The sequence below is a fragment of the Mauremys mutica genome, chromosome 11 (assembly GCF_020497125.1).
Source record: "Mauremys mutica isolate MM-2020 ecotype Southern chromosome 11, ASM2049712v1, whole genome shotgun sequence".
Taxonomy (NCBI): domain Eukaryota; kingdom Metazoa; phylum Chordata; order Testudines; family Geoemydidae; genus Mauremys; species Mauremys mutica.
In genome coordinates, this window is record NC_059082.1 from 38,827,413 (window position 1) to 38,844,139 (window position 16,727).

The 16,727-nt window shown below is 51.0% G+C and overlaps 1 protein-coding gene and 1 long non-coding RNA gene across 5 annotated transcripts; one reads left to right on the top strand and one right to left on the bottom strand.

Moving 5' to 3' along the window:
• Nucleotides 1-446: 446 nt before the first annotated feature.
• Nucleotides 447-15,598, bottom strand: LOC123344219 (cytochrome P450 1A5-like). Of its 4 annotated transcripts, XM_044980156.1 has the most exons (8): nucleotides 15,374-15,446; nucleotides 13,192-13,258; nucleotides 7,339-8,203; nucleotides 6,357-6,483; nucleotides 5,343-5,432; nucleotides 5,128-5,251; nucleotides 4,792-4,878; nucleotides 447-2,915 (listed from the first exon to the last, which is right to left on the bottom strand). In XM_044980156.1, the coding sequence occupies exons 3-8, from the start codon at nucleotides 8,182-8,184 to the stop codon at nucleotides 2,609-2,611; spliced, it is 1,581 nt and encodes a 526-aa protein (XP_044836091.1). In that variant the 5' UTR covers nucleotides 8,185-8,203; nucleotides 13,192-13,258; nucleotides 15,374-15,446; the 3' UTR covers nucleotides 447-2,608. The 4 variants fall into 4 exon arrangements, with proteins under 4 accessions (XP_044836091.1, XP_044836092.1, XP_044836090.1 ...); XM_044980157.1 differs by lacking the exon at nucleotides 13,192-13,258 and having other exon boundaries at nucleotides 15,419-15,598; XM_044980155.1 differs by lacking the exon at nucleotides 13,192-13,258 and having other exon boundaries at nucleotides 15,374-15,597.
• Nucleotides 10,481-15,435, top strand: LOC123344220. The gene is made up of 3 exons (XR_006572489.1): nucleotides 10,481-10,879; nucleotides 13,016-13,356; nucleotides 14,023-15,435. It is a non-coding gene; the product is annotated as an uncharacterized LOC123344220 (long non-coding RNA).
• Nucleotides 15,599-16,727: the final 1,129 nt, after the last annotated feature.

A 16,727-nucleotide genomic window follows, 5' to 3' on the forward strand; every position in this document is an offset into this window, starting at 1 on the left:
ACGTTGGTAGATGTGCAGGTGAACAAGCCCCTGATGGTGTGGCTGATGTGGTTAGGTCCTATGATGGTATCCCTTGAATAGCTATGTGGACAGAGTCGCAAATTGCGGGGGAGGGAGGGGGGCACATGACCCTGCATGAGCCTCTCTGGGGACTGAAGGCCCAATCAGATACTCACAGGGACATCTATAAATGCAACTCCCGAGGCATTAGAGGGGTGTCCCACCCTTTGTTGCTAGAAGGCTGCATTGTAGCCTGAATGTTTTTCGTTGCATTTTCTATATTTATGAAAAACACTTTTGTTATAACCCACGCATGCGAAGAGCCTGATCCCCTTCTCATGCTACCATTGATTGGAGTTACTCTTGACTTGTACTGGTGTAAACAAAATCTTAATCAGGCCCTGCAGCTCAAGAATGAAGTCTTGGTAAAAAATGTGCCCGCCTCGTGAAGCTGATCCACCAGCTTTATTGCCAGAACAAAGAACTGAACACATATTGCATTTAACATGTCAAACAAATCTAACTGCTTTCCTAATACCAGTCATCACCGTGAACAATTGCTGCGTGTTACATGAAGGCATATGGGAAGAGAGATCACCCACGCAACTCCAAAGGGCAGAGGAGGTGGTCGATGCAAAATTGGTGGGGCTAAGGGAAAAGTGTTGTCCAGGACTGTGATTAGGAGGGGAGGTGTTCAGGAGGCTGTGTGCTGTCATCCCTACTTTATGGTTCAGGGACTCGGAATACATATGCTAGGCACGTCACGAGACTGAACAGCTTCCACATGAGATGCCTGCATAAGATTCTGAAAATGAAGTGGGAAGACGAAATACCAAACAGAGGTGCTGGAGTGCGCAGGACTGACATACTTAGAAACCACTATCAAGAAGAGGAGGTTGCAATGGCTCGGTCAGGTCAGGAGAATGGGAGGACAGGAGACCATATCCCCAAGAATATTTTGTACAGCGAGATTCGGCACGGCTCTAGAAAGTGGGGGTCTCCCTTTATAGCGGTACCAGGACATGTGCAAAAATGATATGAAGTCATTCAACATCAGTGTAGACAGCTGGGAGGAGCATGCAGAAGCCCATTCAATCGGGAGGGAACATCTGGCACTGGGTGGAGAGCAACATGAAGTGGCTCTGAGCAAGAGGATGGAAGCTGAGCAGGAAAGAAGAAAGCAGCCTGCTGTAATCTTGGACTCCAACTCGGACAACATCTGGAGCTGTGAAATTTGTACCGAGCTGTGTCGCTCTCGAATTGGGCTTGTCAGCCATAAGCGGATTCGTCAGACACCTGATCAGACCTCTTACCAGTTTGGCAGGGATGGTTGCCAATGATGTTCAGGAGACAATCTCTCAAATAAGAGGGGGCCCATGCTAAGGAAAAGTTTGAAACTCCTAGTGACAAAGTTAACTGGATTCCAGCAGCTGGGGAGATGCTTACCAGGGCTCTGCTCTCAAATGCAACTTCCAGTGGGGGCAGTGCTGCTGAATGGATAGAGCACTGGACTGCGCCTCAAAAGACCTGGGTTTGCTTCCCAGTTGGGTGATCTTGGGCCAGTCACTATCCGTCTCTCTGTGCCTCAGTTTCCCCAGCTGTAAATTTATGCTGATCTCATTTGCAAAGTGCTTTGGGATCTATGGATGATACGATTTAGGGCTGACTATTATTTCCTTTCACTTGTTCAGAGATGCAATATCATTTTGTCCTCACTTTCTTCTCATGGCACCCATAGCGTTTCAAAGGCTCTTTGGAACCTGCAGCAGGGTCATGTGACCTTTTTAGCATACGTGAGACATGGGTCTGAGCAACAGTTACTTGCTAACATCAAAAGGTTAATCTACCATGTGTTCATGGGCTGTCTTACAACACAGAGCTCATTCATTGAGGCAGCCTCAGTTTCTGGGGCTCTTTAGAGGAAATGAAACAGGTCCAAGAAACCAGAAAGCTAATCCATGTAAACAAGGCCGTTGTATTACCTATATTCATCTGGGAGTGAGCTGCTGAACTCCTTTTTACCCTCCTTGACAAGCCTAACCTCCTTCTACAATGTAATAGACAAGACTGAACACAAGGGTTAGTCGTCAGTTGTCAAGTCAAGTGTCCTAGCTCCAATAAAGAGTTTATTTCAGCTGAGGATCTGCCTCCTAAGATGTCCATGGACCTTAATACTCTACCTGGATGAAGGTCATCATGACATTTGGGACAGGCTTAGGATCCAGTTTAGCAAAGATCTTAAGCACATGTATAACTTTAAACACATGAGTGGTCCTGACGCCTTCAACTTTTGGCTGTCTGTTATAAGGAGGCATTAAGGGAATACACCTTAGTAGCATTTGAAGAGGAATTCAGTAGAGAGCCCCAGCTATCATGCATCACCCCCAAAAGCAGTTACACCTTTGTGAACAAGCCAGGCTACCCTGGCATGTCTGTTGTGATTCTACAGGTGAGGGTGATGGAGCTAGTTAACAGATGGGCAAGACAAATCAATTTAGATTAGTCAGATAGAAGCTATATTGTGTCCCATTTATCTTAGCATATGGCCCCTAAGGGTAAAAATTCAAATGGGATCTCCCCTTTCCCCCATCCAATGTCCAGAGGTAACTCACTCTGAACTCTGGATTGGGAAGCGCTGCTTAACCTGGAAGTGCTCACACCTCTTGTGCTTCATTGACAGGCCGTACAGGGGCGTCATGTCCACCTTCTCTCCATCAGAGACGCTGAACTCCAGCTGCTGCAGCAGGGTGGTCAGGAAGAGGAAGACCTCCCATCTGGCAATGGTCTCACCAATGCACTTCCTCTTCCCCAGGCCAAAGACCAGCACCTTCTCACCATCCGCCTTGTTTACTTCAGTCCCTCCGGCATGGAGGAAACGCTCTGGGTTGAACTTAGATGGTTCTTTCCAAAGCTTCCTAGAATAGCAAGAGCAAAGCTCCTGAAAATTCCGTTCTACCACTGCCTGGAGAGGGGATGCTGGAGAGCAGGGAATTCAGTTTGGATGGGTGTCAGGAACAGCTTCAGAACTGGACCTAGGACCAACTGCTATCCACACACCTTTCTCACTGAAGAATGCCTTTTCCATTTAAAATAGCCATCAGAAGGCATTGGGACAAGATAACCTCTGCCGTAAGGCCTTGATGTTACTGGTTGGCTTTTGCACTGAAGCCTGAGGGGTTAGATCCCTTATAAACATGTTCTTAATCCTCTCTGAAGTTACAGTTAATGTTTTCATTATCCACTAATGTCTAATCCTTTTCTGAATCCTGCTACGCCCTTGACCTCACTAGCATCTTGTGGCAATGCTTTCCACAGGTCAGTTGTGTATTCCACAGATTATAAGGCCAGAAGGAACTGTCGTGGTCATCTAGTCTGATGTCCTTTATAACAAAGGCCCTAGAGCTTCCCTGAATTCATTCCTGTTTGAACTACAGCAGATCTTACAGACAAACATCCCATCTTGATTTATAAATTGCCAGTGATGGAGAATCTACCACAACCCTTGGGAAATTGTTCAAATGATTAATTACCCTGACCGTTAAAATTTGCACCTGACTTCTAGTCTGAATGCATCTCGTTTCAGCTTCCAGCCATTGGATCTTGTTGTGCTTTTGTCTGATAGATTGGAGAGGCCTCTATTGTTAAATTTCTGCTCCCCAGGTAGGTACTTGCAGACTGTGATCAAGTCATCTGAGCAGTTATAAATTTGCTGCTTTCTGATGCTATTGAATATCCCCTTCCTCCTTTATTACGAGAGGGTAAATAGAAGCACTCTGTACTACCAATCACTATTTTGTATCCTCTGTCATGTCCCCTTCCTATTCAGTTGCCCACTCAACTAAATAGTCCCAGTTTTCTCAGTCTGTCTCCATACACAAATCTTTCTTACCCTCTAACCTTTTCCATTAGCTGTTTCTGGACCCTTTCCATCCCTGCTCTGTCCTTTTGGAGATGGGGTCACCAGACCTGGACACAGTATTCCAGGGGAGAGGGTGTCACTGATGTACAGAAGAGCAGTATAATCATCCCAATGTTTTCTACATGGGGAAACTGACGGGAATAATTGCCATTAGCTATCCCAAAATCACTATAGGCCAATAGTTATTCCATTATACCAGTCAATTTCCACAGGTAGACAAGCTTTCGGTGTTTTTCCCGACCCCATTCCCTATGCACCCTAACATTCTGGTTGCCTTTTTCACCTCTGCTGCACACTGAGCAGAGGCTTCCATTGAGCTGTCTGCAGTGACTCCCAGGTCTTTTCCCTGTCTCACAAGAGATTTCTTCCTGATCTTTTAATCAGCAAGGACTAGGGTGCAAATCAGGCGTACAGACCCAGCAGATCCAGGGAGAAGCTTGATGGGGACCAGGGCCATCTGCGTGGAGTCTGTGGCCTCATCAGCCCACCCAGTGCTCCTTGGCAGCACCATTCCAATGCTCCACACACTCCCCCCTCCCCTGCCTGGCCATCTCTGTGTCTTCCCACAGCAGAAATTCCCAGTCCTGTGGAGAATGGGGAAAGCACAGAAATACTGCCAGGCCCACCTCATCTAGGTTTGGTTTTTTTGATACAATAGGGCAGGGAACATTCCTTCTCGTGTGCTTGGAAAGTGGCTAGTACATCATGGATGACACCGCACAAACAGAGCATCATCCTGATCTGTTTGTAGTGCCAACCAGTCATAGTGAAGGTACATGGTAGTGACATGTTCTATGCAACTAAATGGGGGCTGGTACATTGATCTGGATGGATTGCACACTATTACCCTAAGGGACTCTGCATATACTTACTCATCGTGATTGACTTGCCATTGGTTGACAAACACACAGAGGTCCTTCGGGATGTAGTAGCCATTCAGTACTGTGTCTCTTGTTGTGCTGAAGGGCGAGAGTGAGATTCTTAAGTTTAAAAAGCTGCCTCTGTGTTCTCATATCAATCAATTCCTGGGCCCAGTTAAGTCAGGATTGGGCCCAGAGGAGATCATTTTCATAAGCGTTCTTGTACTTTCTAAGGGCTGGGATTTGCCTGTCTCACGCTGTGAGGACCATAAATGGAGCGACACGCTGAATAAAGGTACCACTCAATGTGTTATGCCCCTACATCTCCTCTGCATCCATAGCACTCACCAGTGAGGAATGGTGAAGGGAAAGAAGGAGGAATGTCTGAACATCTCTAAGATAAAGGCTTCTGTGTAAGGCATCATGGGCCGGTCTGAGAGTCTGGGTCTCCTCTCTCTGCCAATGGTCTGATCTACAGGTTATAAAGAGGAAGAAAAGGACGGTTGGAATCCAGCCTTCTAGAGAGATGCATTTTAACTCTGTGACTGAAAACATACAATTACCTAATTCTTCCTGAATCTTCTTCTGAATGTCTGGATAAGTCACAAGATACATGAGGCTCCAGGACAAAGCTGTTGTCACAGTGTCAAAACCTAGACAGACAGAGAGGAAAGACAGATACTAACTAGATGAAGACAACTCAAGGGAAAAATACAAGCCCCGGACTTTAGAATGTCATGAGATTTTCCTTGCTTGCACACCAGTTTTTGTCCAATTCAGAAAGCTGTGATAAGAAAGTTCCTAGTTAAGAGTTTTTACACTTGATCCACTCTGTGCGTAGTGATGCTGATTCGTCACTGTGCTATTTCAGTTTTATACTGGTGTAACCTCTATGAAATCAATGGGGTTTCCCCAGTGTAATTTAGTGATGAGTCAGGACCAGTACTGGTAAATAGAGATACATAACTGTCTTTTGGGAGATTCATTTTCCCTGAGCACTGTCTTCCTACAAACTCTTCCTGAAATAGTAGGAAGCCTCTTGGGGTCGTTGCTGGTAGGCGTCAGGGTGAAAAAACTAATGTGATTTGTTTTCTGCTACTGAGAGCATCTGGATGGAGTGTTCTTATGGAGGGAATGTGACAGACCTCTGACTTTGCTCCCATGGGCCCTGCGCTTCTAGGCGGTTTGTGCTAGCCTCAGTGGCTCACTGTGACCCTCCACGTAGCCCTTCTCTCTCTAGGGCCAGGGTCACAGTCTTCTGAGCCCTTTTCATCATATCAGCAGGACCTTAATTAGACTCAGGTGGTCACATTAACTTAATGGCCTTACCTGACTCTTTGCAGGTTAATTAGAGTCAGGTGTTCTCATTAGCCTGGAGCAGCCCCTGCTCTGGTCAGTCAGGGAACAGAAAACTGTTAATTCAGTGGCCAGTATATCTGCCTTCTGCTATTCTGCTGTACCCAACTGGCCTGGGTCTATCACAGGAACAAAAAAGGGCTAATATTTATCAGAGTTAATTGGAATGCAAAAATAGAAAGTGGTTTCAGATTTGAAAGTCTGAACTGGAATGTTCTTACCGGCTCCAAAGAGGTCATTGACCAGGTTGACAATTTTTTCCTTTGGGAGCTGAATATTGGCATTGGCTTCCACTTTATTCTCCTGACTTTGCTCAATCAAGGAGTCCATGATGTCTCGAATGTTGTCCTGAAAGAGGAAAGTCCAGAAGAAGATGGCATGAAATTCCAGACCACTAGGCAGGTAAACTGAGAGGTAACAAAGAGCAATCTACTATGGAAGGGACGCTGTGCTGGAAAGTCCTGTATCCCCATGTCACAGAAGTGCAAGTAAATTCCAGTCATGACAGGAATGGGAGGTCAGGAAAATGTTTTCTTCCCCTACAGTCAGTAGGTAACATTTCACCGAGCCATAAACATAAGGAGATAAGAATATACAGCTTGAAAGTGCAGGATGTCAGAATGATCCTCTTCTTGGAAAATACAAGACAAGCATGCTAAACAAATTAACTCTCAATATGTGCCGAGGGAGAGAAACTTATTGGTATAGAAACTGGGGTAATTTGTGTCCTAAGAGGGTCCTACAATGATTCATTTGTAAAATTCATAGAGGTAATAAAGTGCTATTTTGGCTAGACAGGTTGGCAAAAAAGCAGCATAACCTTTCATCCTGCACCTTTCCAGACTTTTATTTAGGTGGATGCTGGAACGAACAGGCTAGTGTGTCAGTGCACCATTGCTCTCTATTGATTGACATCAGTACTGTTCAACAGTGTGTCATAGGTACTAGGCCCTGTGTTGCTAACAGCTAATGGATATTCTTCTTTAGCTCAGTTGGTAGGGACCTGTGTATTTGGACAAGGGTATCAATTCTATCCCACTCTTTGTATGAAGTTTTGAATGGCCATTGTAGAAACACTGGTGAGTGTTTAGATTTGCTACAGGACAGCCTGTTGCAAGAGGAAAAGTAACTCGCAGAAGCTGAAGGGCACAGTACAGAAGCTTTCCTCAGGTGTGAGCGAATTCCACTCCCCCAGGCTCTTACCTTCTCAAAGCTCTCGTAGTGCTCTTTGACAACGTCCTGCAGGAGCCTGAGGAACCTCTTGTTGAATTCTATAAATTTCTTCATGGTGCTGTTGGGGAGATACTGGAGCATTGGGATGAAATCCGCTGCATTGCCAGAGGCAGCCACATCCCCAAATTGATCCGTCACATTCACTATGCTGAGCAGCTCCTGGTCATCATGGTCGTAACGCTTGCCAAAGCACATGGCACAGATGACATTGGCCACAGAGACCACCACGTACCGATAGGGGTCAAACCTCTTCTTCTCCTCCATCAGTTGCAGGAACTTTCTTACTAGGTAGTCAGCTTCTTTGGAGACATGCTCCTCGAGGAGGCAGGTGGACGAAGAGTTGGGGCTGGGCGAGACAGAGAAGGTCTTCAGGGCATTCTGGGCCAACTTCCTGCGAGCTCTCCACACCTCCCCTGAATCAGTGCTGAAGGCCAAGCTCTGGCCATCTCCAACATTGCGAAAACTGTAGAGATCAGGGCGCCCCATGAAGTCCTCCCCTTGCTTCACCAGAGCTTGTTTGATGGTGTCCAACCCACTCAGCACCAGCACAGGTCTGGTGCCAATCTGTATCTGCATCACATCTCCATAGGTCTGGCTCATCTGAGTCAAGGTCAGGTGTGGATTGCTCCCCAGCTCCAGCACGTTGCCTATCACGGGGTAACCCCTTGGTCCTGGGAGCCTCTTCAGCCCCTTGGGGATCTGCTGCCAGAAGGATCTGATGACCATGAATGTCAGACAGAAGACAGCCGAGGCAATAAGGATTTCGGTGACTGAGATAATGCCCTGGCTTCCCACCAGTGACATTGCAGCCTTCATCTTCAAGGGCCTAAGAAGCCTGAAAAAATTAAACAAAGGGAGGGTGTTGGGTGTCTCACTTCCTCAGGCTGCTATGGAAATGCTAGCCTTATGCCTCAAGTGGGCCAGACTCCACACAGGGCCATGACACACTCAGGCCTCCTTACATTAGAACTTTGGGGGATCCCTTCTTCATAAATCCTTCCCATAGGTTGGCCATTAACAGGGATCCAGCCCTTTGACCCTAGAGCCTCTTACCTGCTGGGACATTTCTTCTACACTAGTTCTAGTTCCAAAAGCACAGGACAGGAGTCAGGAGATCTGGGTCCAAATCTTGGTTCTGCCACAAACTTCCTGGGGAACCTCGGGCAAGTCACTTCATCCCATTATGACTCTGCTTCCCATTGGCAAAATGGGAATAATCATACTTATTACCTCAGTGTGTTGTGGAGCTAAATTTATTAATGAAATGTGTGTGATGCTCTTGGGGATTTGCAGGTAGAAAGAGCTCAAGAACTGCAGGGACCTGACGTGCCAATTACCGTTTCACTTTCTTCTTTGTGGAGTTGATTGGTTTACTGCGAGCCTGCCATGGAATGAAGAGAAATTGACAGGGCAGTTTGAAATACACAGGACCTGTCAGCATTATCTCAACCCTGGGACAAGTGGGGGATCCATCTATTGTTCTATCGTTATCCTCTCTGGCCACTGATTGTTAGGAATGGGGACATAGACAGTCTGGCCGAGGGGTCAGAGTCAGGAGCTGAGTCAATGATCAGAGCAGAGATTAACAGGCAATGATCAGGAGTGGGACATAGGGGCAGGAACCAGAGATGAGGCAAGGAACAGGAGCAAAGGCAGGAATTGGGTGGGAGGGCAGGAGCCAAGGACAAGACAGGAGTGGAGCAGGGTTGGATGCAGATTGTAGGAGAGAGGCAAGGAGCAGGGTCCAATACAGATGCAACAAGGACTCTGCATAGTTTCTCAGACAATCCACCCAGTCATAGACGATTTATTCCTCCTGATACTGGCGGTGGGGGGGCACAATGTAAAGGGAGGTGTCACGTGAGGCACCTCCCTTTACATTGTGCCCCCCCACACAGGAGGGGGCCTTCAGGAGGAACTTCCAGGCCTACCTCCCTGGGCCACAGTGACCATTCCCACTTGCTCCTGGTGGGCTGGGGCCACAGGAGTGGGGAGCATGTGCCTCTGGACCTGGCTGGGGCGGGGGCCAGCCCCAGCCCAGGGAGACTCACCACCCCAGTGTCCCTGGAGCTCACAGACACCTCAGCAGGGGCAGGGCAGGGCCCAGGGAATGCTCCGACCTCCAGCTGAGCAGAAGCCAGGGAACCTGCTCCCAGCGCCTTCCCCAGCAACCTCTGTGCCCAGCCTGGGGACCACCGTGCTCTCCTCACCCCACCAGAGTTACCTGCAGGGGGGCAAGAGGCTCTGTCCTTCTTCCACTGCACCTCCCACAGGCAAGTTTAGGGCTCACTCAGCCACTCTCCCTGGCAACCGGGCCTGGGTGGGGAGTGGAAGGGATGGGCCGCTGCCAAGTCCCCAGCTGGATTCTCACAGGAGCCACAGCACTGGACAGAGCAGTGACCCAGAGCCACCACCTTCAGCCAGTGTGATAATTGACTCCATTCCACCCCTTCCACTCCCTGTCCGGGCCCGGCTGCCAGGAACAGGGGCCGAGCGTGCCAGGGGACAGGCACAGCAGGAGAAGGACAGAGCCCCTCTCCCCCGGCAGGCTACACAGAAATCTGCAGGACCGGGGAAGGGGCCAACTTGACCTCACACACACACCCACCCACCACCCACATGTGTCGCCTATACAGCCAGCTCACTGCCCGGCTTAAGTAGAGGATGTGAGCCAATCAGGTGATCCAGGGTCTGTCTTGGGAGTCCCTCTAGGACTTCCTGTGTGGCCTGACTTTGCAGGAGCAGTAAGGGGCTACTTTGTCTGTCTCTCTTCTGTGGTGGTGATGCAGCAGTGTCTGTAACCCAGGGCCTCCCTGGGCCAGGGCCGGCTCCAGGCACCAGCTTATCAAGCAGGTGCTTGGGGCAACTCCGGAGCGGGGCGGCACTGTCAGGTATTCAGCGGCAATTCGGCAGAGGGTCCCTCACTCCCGCTCGGAGCGAAGGACCTCCCGCTGAATTGCCGCAGATCACGATCATGGTGGGTTTTTTTTGGCTGCTTGGGGCAGCCAAACCCCTGGAGCCAGTCCTGCCCTGGGCCTAGGTCCTAGACCCTCTACAGCAGAACACTCAGCTCCTTGCATTGATTGACTTTAACGAGTTGGGGCCAGATCCTCAGCAGGGATAAATCAGTTCAGCTTAATCGATTTGATGGAGCTAGCCCAGGATCTGGCCCTAACATTTACCCCCAGTGCTACAGGAGATACAACAGTTATTCCTTAGAGCCAGGGTGCAACTGATGGCTTTGACATAGCACTGCACTCCTGGAACTGGAGATCCTGGCCTGGAGTCTCACTGACTGGTCTCTTTAGCCTTCTCCCAGCTGGGAGGGGGACACCTGACAGCGGGGCTGTTTGCTGAGGGAAAACCCAGAGCTCAACTAGGGCCCCCAGGGTTTTATGCTGCCCCCTGTCACTGTAGTATCTGAACGCCCTAAAGCCAGTAGCAAAGTCTCCAGTGGATTTAATGGCGTCTCTGGCACTTCTCTCTTTCCAGAGTAAAAACTCTGCTTGGGGTAAGTTTTTTGTGTATATTTTTGGCAGGAGTTTGGCGGTAGAAGGGGATGTCAGTGTGCGGGTTGCTCAGAGGGTGGAAAGCCATTCTCAAAGAGGAAGGTTTTTCAGCATTTCCTATAGGTAAGGGCAGGCTAGGATTTTGTCAGGGGTGTTTTTAATAAAAGTCCTGGACAGGTCACTGCAATAAACAAAACATCGGGGAACTCTGCCCTGCCCCTGACTTTACTAAAACATCCCTGACAAACTGGGGAGGATCTGTCACCCCGCCCCACCTGCAGCGGCTGACAGCTGCAGGGAGCCCATTGCCCAGGGGCTGGGGAGCCCCCTGCTGCTCTGCGGGGCTGGAAGCTGCAGGGAGCCCATTGCCCAGGGGCTGGGGAGCCCCCTGCTGCTCTGCGGGGCTGGAAGCTGCAGGGAGCCCATAGCCCAGGGGCTGGGGAGCCCCCTGCTGCTCTGCGGGGCTGGAAGCTGCAGGGAGCCCATTGCCCAGGGACTGGGGAGCCCCCTGCTGCTCTGCAGGGCTGGAAGCTGCAGGGAGCCCATAGCCCAGGGGCTGGGGAGCCCCCTGCTGCTCTGCAGGGCTGGAAGCTGCAGGGAGCCCATTGCCCAGGGGCTGGGGAGCCCCCTGCTGCTCTGCAGGGCTGGAAGCTGCAGGGAGCCCATAGCCCAGGGGCTGGGGAGCCCCCTGCTGCTCTGCAGGGCTGGAAGCTGCAGGGAGCCCATAGCCCAGGGGCTGGGGAGCCCCCTGCTGCTCTGCGGGGCTGAGAGCTGTGGGGAGCCCATTGCCCAGGGGCTGGGGAGCCCCCTGCTGCTCTGCGGGGCTGAGAGCTGCGGGGAGCCCATTGCCCAGGGGCTGGGGAGCCCCCTGCTGCTCTGCAGGGCTGGAAGCTGCAGGGAGCCCATAGCCCAGGGGCTGGGGAGCCCCCTGCTGCTCTGCAGGGCTGGAAGCTGCAGGGAGCCCATTGCCCAGGGGCTGGGGAGCCCCCTGCTGCTCTGCAGGGCTGGAAGCTGCTGGGAGCCCATTGCCCAGGGGCTGGGGAGCTGCGGGGAGCCCATTGCCCAGGGGCTGGGGAGCCCCCTGCTGCTCTGCAGGGCTGGAAGCTGCAGGGAGCCCATAGCCCAGGGGCTGGGGAGCCCCCTGCTGCTCTGCAGGGCTGGAAGCTGCAGGGAGCCCATTGCCCAGGGGCTGGGGAGCCCCCTGCTGCTCTGCAGGGCTGGAAGCTGCAGGGAGCCCATTGCCCAGGGGCTGGGGAGCCCCCTGCTGCTCTGCGGGGCTGAGAGCTGTGGGGAGCCCATTGCCCAGGGGCTGGGGAGCCCCCTGCTGCTCTGCGGGGCTGAGAGCTGTGGGGAGCCCATTGCCCAGGGGCTGGGGAGCCCCCTGCTGCTTTGCGGGGAGCCCCCTGCCAGCGCTGAGCAGCTCTGGGGTCCCTCTGCTGCCGCAGTCGTGACTTCCAGCGACTTCCGAGCCTGCGCGGGCGGCAAGGGACCCTCCCCTAGCTGTCCAGCAGCGGCGGGTGGCGGGACCCCCACAACTGACCCGCCGCCGCCATCCGGGGCGACCCCTAAGCTGCCCAGTCGCCATCGCTGGCAGCTCCCCAGCTCCCAGCCTGCGGCGGCAGAGGGATCCCGGGACTGCTTAGTGGGGGGGAGCTCCCCAGCCGCAGCTAGCAGCCCCCGCCGGAGGCAGAGGGACCCCGGAGCTGCTCAGAGCTGGCAGGGGGCTCATCACAGCTCCCAGCCCCGCAGGGCGGCAGAGGGACCCCACCCAGCCAATGGGGTCCCCGCAGCTCCCAGCTGCTGCGGGTGGAGGGGGGTGAGCTGAACCCTCTTCCCTCCCCATTTTGTCAGGGATGTTCTTAGGAAAGTCAGGGATGGGGAAGGGCTCCCCTGATTTTTTAGTATCAGAGGGGTAGCCGTGTTAGTCTGGATCTGTAAAAGCAGCAAAGAGTCCTGTGCACCTTATGCATCCGACGAAGTGGGTATTCACCCACGAAAGCTCATGCTCCAATACGTCTGTTAGTCTATAAGGTGCCACAGGACTCTTTGCTGCCTGATTTTTTATTTATTGCGGTGACCTGTCCATGACTTTTACTAAAAACATCCCTGACAAAATCCTAGCCTGCCCTTACCTATAGGTGGTCAGGCTCCGTTGGCCTGGTCTTTCCTGGAAGTTTTGTTCCATAGCCAGATCCCCTCAACCAAATGAAGCTACCTCTGAACTCAAGGGACTGCAAGGACTTGGTGCCGGGATCCTGGTGAAATCCCCTGAGGAGATCTTGACAGAGAAGAGGAAACTGTACCTTGGTCTTACCTGGGAAGGAGGATCCAATAAAAAGGGAGAAGAGGAACCAAATCCACCTACTGCCTGTCCCGATCTCCTGATATGGCCAACAAGAGACACAGCTGAGATGAAGTATTGACACTGACACTTATCGATATACACAGTCTCTCTAGCTGGGAAAACACACCTCTCTTGGTAACTAACAGTCCATGGTTTTCAAACTGGTTTTCTGGTGATGTAGCTGAAGAAAATTGTTAATGCCCAGGACCCAACGGAGCTGGACATAAGGGGGCTGGGGTGTGGGAGGGGCTCAGGCCTGGGGCAGAGGGTTGGTGTGAGGGCTGTGGGGTGCGGCTGGGAATGAGTGGTTCAGGGTGTGGGAGGGAGCTCTGGGCTGGGGCAGGGGATTGGGGTGTGGGAGGGGGTCAGGGCTCTGGGCTGGGGCTGGGAATGAGGGGTTTGGGGTACAGGAAGGAGCCTCCGGGGCACAGTGCGGTGTCAGAACAGGTGGGAACTAGCCTGCCTTAGCCAGGCAGCACCGCCAATGGGACTTTTAACGGCCCGGTCGGTGGTGCTGACCAGAGCCGCCATGACCCATTGTCTTCCATTCCATGATCCAGTACTGAGTCATGACCCCAAGTTTTAAAAGCACTGACCTAAGAAACGGAGAGCACTTCAGATACCATCACCCCACTGAAACTGTAACTCCAACCTACTCCTTTTGCAGAGCCAATAGAACCAAAAGGTGGCCACTATACTGTTGAGTTCAAAGGGATCTTAATCCAAGTGTTTTCTGTGCCTAAATTGGGCGTGTATTTCACTATCGGAATTAATGCTAATGATTTATTCTTTGCATTGCAGGAGCACCCAACAGCTGTCATCAGGATCAGAGTCCCATTGCTCTAGTACAGAAAGACAGAGCCCCTGCCTTAAAGAGTTCACTAGTTTGAAACAAGACATGAATGTAACCAGATGAGGGAATTGGGGAGGAAGCATTAGAGGAGCCATGAGACGATCACACTATTGCATAGACCAGATAGTACCTGAGTCATAAACAAGGTGCATTGGTCAAAAAATGCAGGAGGGAGGGAAATTGAAAATCAAATGAAACAAATAAATCCAAGAAAATGTTCTCCACTTTTGGTCAACATTTTGAAGCCGTTGAAATTTTTCAGCAAGCTGATTTGTTTGATCTCTGTAATCTCAGGGCTCCATGAATCTCAATGACCCCGGCCATCTAAAATTGGCTAGTTTCTTGAAGGTGGCCCGGGCTGAGAGAGTGAAGGAGGAAAGGATTGTGACTCAGTTCAGGGAGGGTGTTTTGTGTCTGGAAGGAATTGCAGTGATATTTGTGAGACGAGTGGAGAAATGCCTGGGTGACCGACGAGCCAATCCCATGCAAAGTGATGTTTTGTTGCGCAGAGTAGTTCATTGAACTGTATTGACTGATCTAGGATTGATTTCCTGCTGTCAGGACTAAAAGAAAAACCTATTTTACCTCCCTTATGGAAAGATCCTGTCGACTCTATTATCAAATGATCTCCTCCCCATTGGCTTTGGATCATCCTCTAGAATTTAATCCAAAATGAGATCTCTGCTAGAGAATTCTAGGTGGGGGGGAGGGGCAGTCCCAAAAACCTATAGCAAAGTTCTCTCTGTTAAATTCTGTTGGTTTTTACAGGGATTTTTATTGAACTCTCTTAGATTGCTATAGAATCCTATTGATTTCTTCCCCGTTAAATTATATAGGGATTTGCATAAAGACAGGTCTGCTGAGTTCTGAGTAAGTTTTCTGTTTTGAAAGAGTCCCAGTTATTTAGGCTATTGCATAATTACAGCCTTCACATACGTTCTTTGAGCCGAATGATTAGTGTTATTTGGACTCTTGTTATGAGAATACTGGCCAAGCTTTTCCAAAGTGACTAGTGGTTTCGGGTGGGCCCTGGTTTTGGGTGCCCTGGAGGGCTGGTTTTCGGAGAGTGGGTGCGCAGCACTTTCTGAACATCAGACTCCTTTTTAAGAAGTCTCAGATTGGGCTCCTGTAAAATGGAAGTCCCCCAATTGCTTTGGAATACTTGTACCAGCGATGCACACACACAACACATCTGAGAGAGACCCGCCACGTCCCACCGTCCCCCATAAGCATTTAAACTAACCCTTGTTTTTTAATATATTGCAAAGATAAGGAGCTGGGTGAAGCAGCCTACGGTACCTGGGTGTCCCAGAGGAGGGATGGTGCTTAGGTTGGAGTTCCCACCTGTGGCTAAAAGTTCTTTGGTGATGGCATGAGGAATCTCTCTCCAGCGTGTCTGGAACTCGCTCTTCTGGACAGTGAACTAGGTTCTCCTCCCAGGCAGCTTGAAGGATCACTTTCAGACAGCTTTCTATGCACCTCCCCTGAAACCTGGTTGGTCAACCATCCTCCTGTTGCACTGCAAAAGTATCCCCCAAGCCACCTGTCTTGGAACTCCAGAATGATTAGCTACAAAATAATCAACAGAGTCTCCTCCTTGTGCTGGACCTGATCCAGAGCCCATCAAAGAAGTCAGTTGGGCATCTTTCCATTGACTTCAGTCTGCATGGGCAGGGGCCATGGCCAGCCTCCAGCTGACCAATGCATATTTCACCTTCAGCAGCAAAGGCTGGATGGCAGAGACTAGGGTGCCTGTGGCACTGTGGTCGAGAGGACCAGAACATGCTCCTTTGCCCTGGCTGGATGTCCCCTGTCTCAGGCATATGGCTGCCTGCCCATTGCCCAGCCAGGTAGTTCTTTTCAGTAAATAACTTCATTAAAAGACCATCTTCTCTGGATGTGGTTTTTTGAACTGATTCATGAAGAGTTTGCTCTCTCCCAACACAACTCTAGTGGCTATGGTGCTGGAGGGCAGAGTGAGCATGGGTGGGGGGAGCGAGGGGGAGGCGAGGTCAGGAGGGCAGAGACAGAGGGCAGGACAGACCAGAGGGGTCTGTGGTCTGCAATCAAGACAGGAGAGTAGCGTGTCAGGAGCCCATTCAGAAGCAGCCCTCCCCTGCCCCCGGCTCAGTATCAGGTTAAAGATTGCCCAGGTTTGCGTGAGAAGCCATTTGGCTGAATTTCACCACTGTTCCCCTGCAGCCAAACAGGGTGAGTTTGGGAACAGAAGGGTGGGGAGAGTTCAAGGGGGACTGAGAGGTGGGGGAGAGAGCAGAGGCATTCGTTCCTCTGCAAGCACCTTTGACACATGGCAGGATGTGATATTGCGTGAGAAGGCAGCAGGGGCAGATAAGCAAGAGCTGAGCTGCACTTTGGGAAAGTCCAGGGCAAGGTGCAACCAGCAGAAAGACCCTGACTCGTCCATGCCTCTCACACAGGGAGTGAAATCCCACTGCAGACACAGAAGCAGAAGACGCCTACCTGACACGTTCCTTATAAGAGAAGAAATTCCCCTAGAGCACAAGGGAGGTGTGTTGACTTTGCAGCCTCCAGCTCCATAGAGGGGCAGCTTTTCACCCCAGTCTCTGGTCTGACTCGCCCACTTTGTCTGATATGGCTACACTGATACAGCCCACATGTAAATGGGTAGATG

What these genes read in the sequence shown, in the direction of transcription:
- LOC123344219 (XM_044980154.1), bottom strand. Translation starts at nt 8,809, where the DNA reads ATGCTGACAGGTCCTGTGTATTTCAAACTGCCCTGTCAATTTCTCTTC. An exon ending in ACAAAGAAGAAAGTGAAACG is followed by an intron (nt 8,204 to 8,705) that starts GTAATTGGCACG and finishes TAATTTTTTCAG; the next exon opens with GCTTCTTAGGCCCTTGAAGA. An exon ending in ACTACGAGAGCTTTGAGAAG is followed by an intron (nt 6,484 to 7,338) that starts GTAAGAGCCTGG and finishes TTCCTCTTTCAG; the next exon opens with GACAACATTCGAGACATCAT.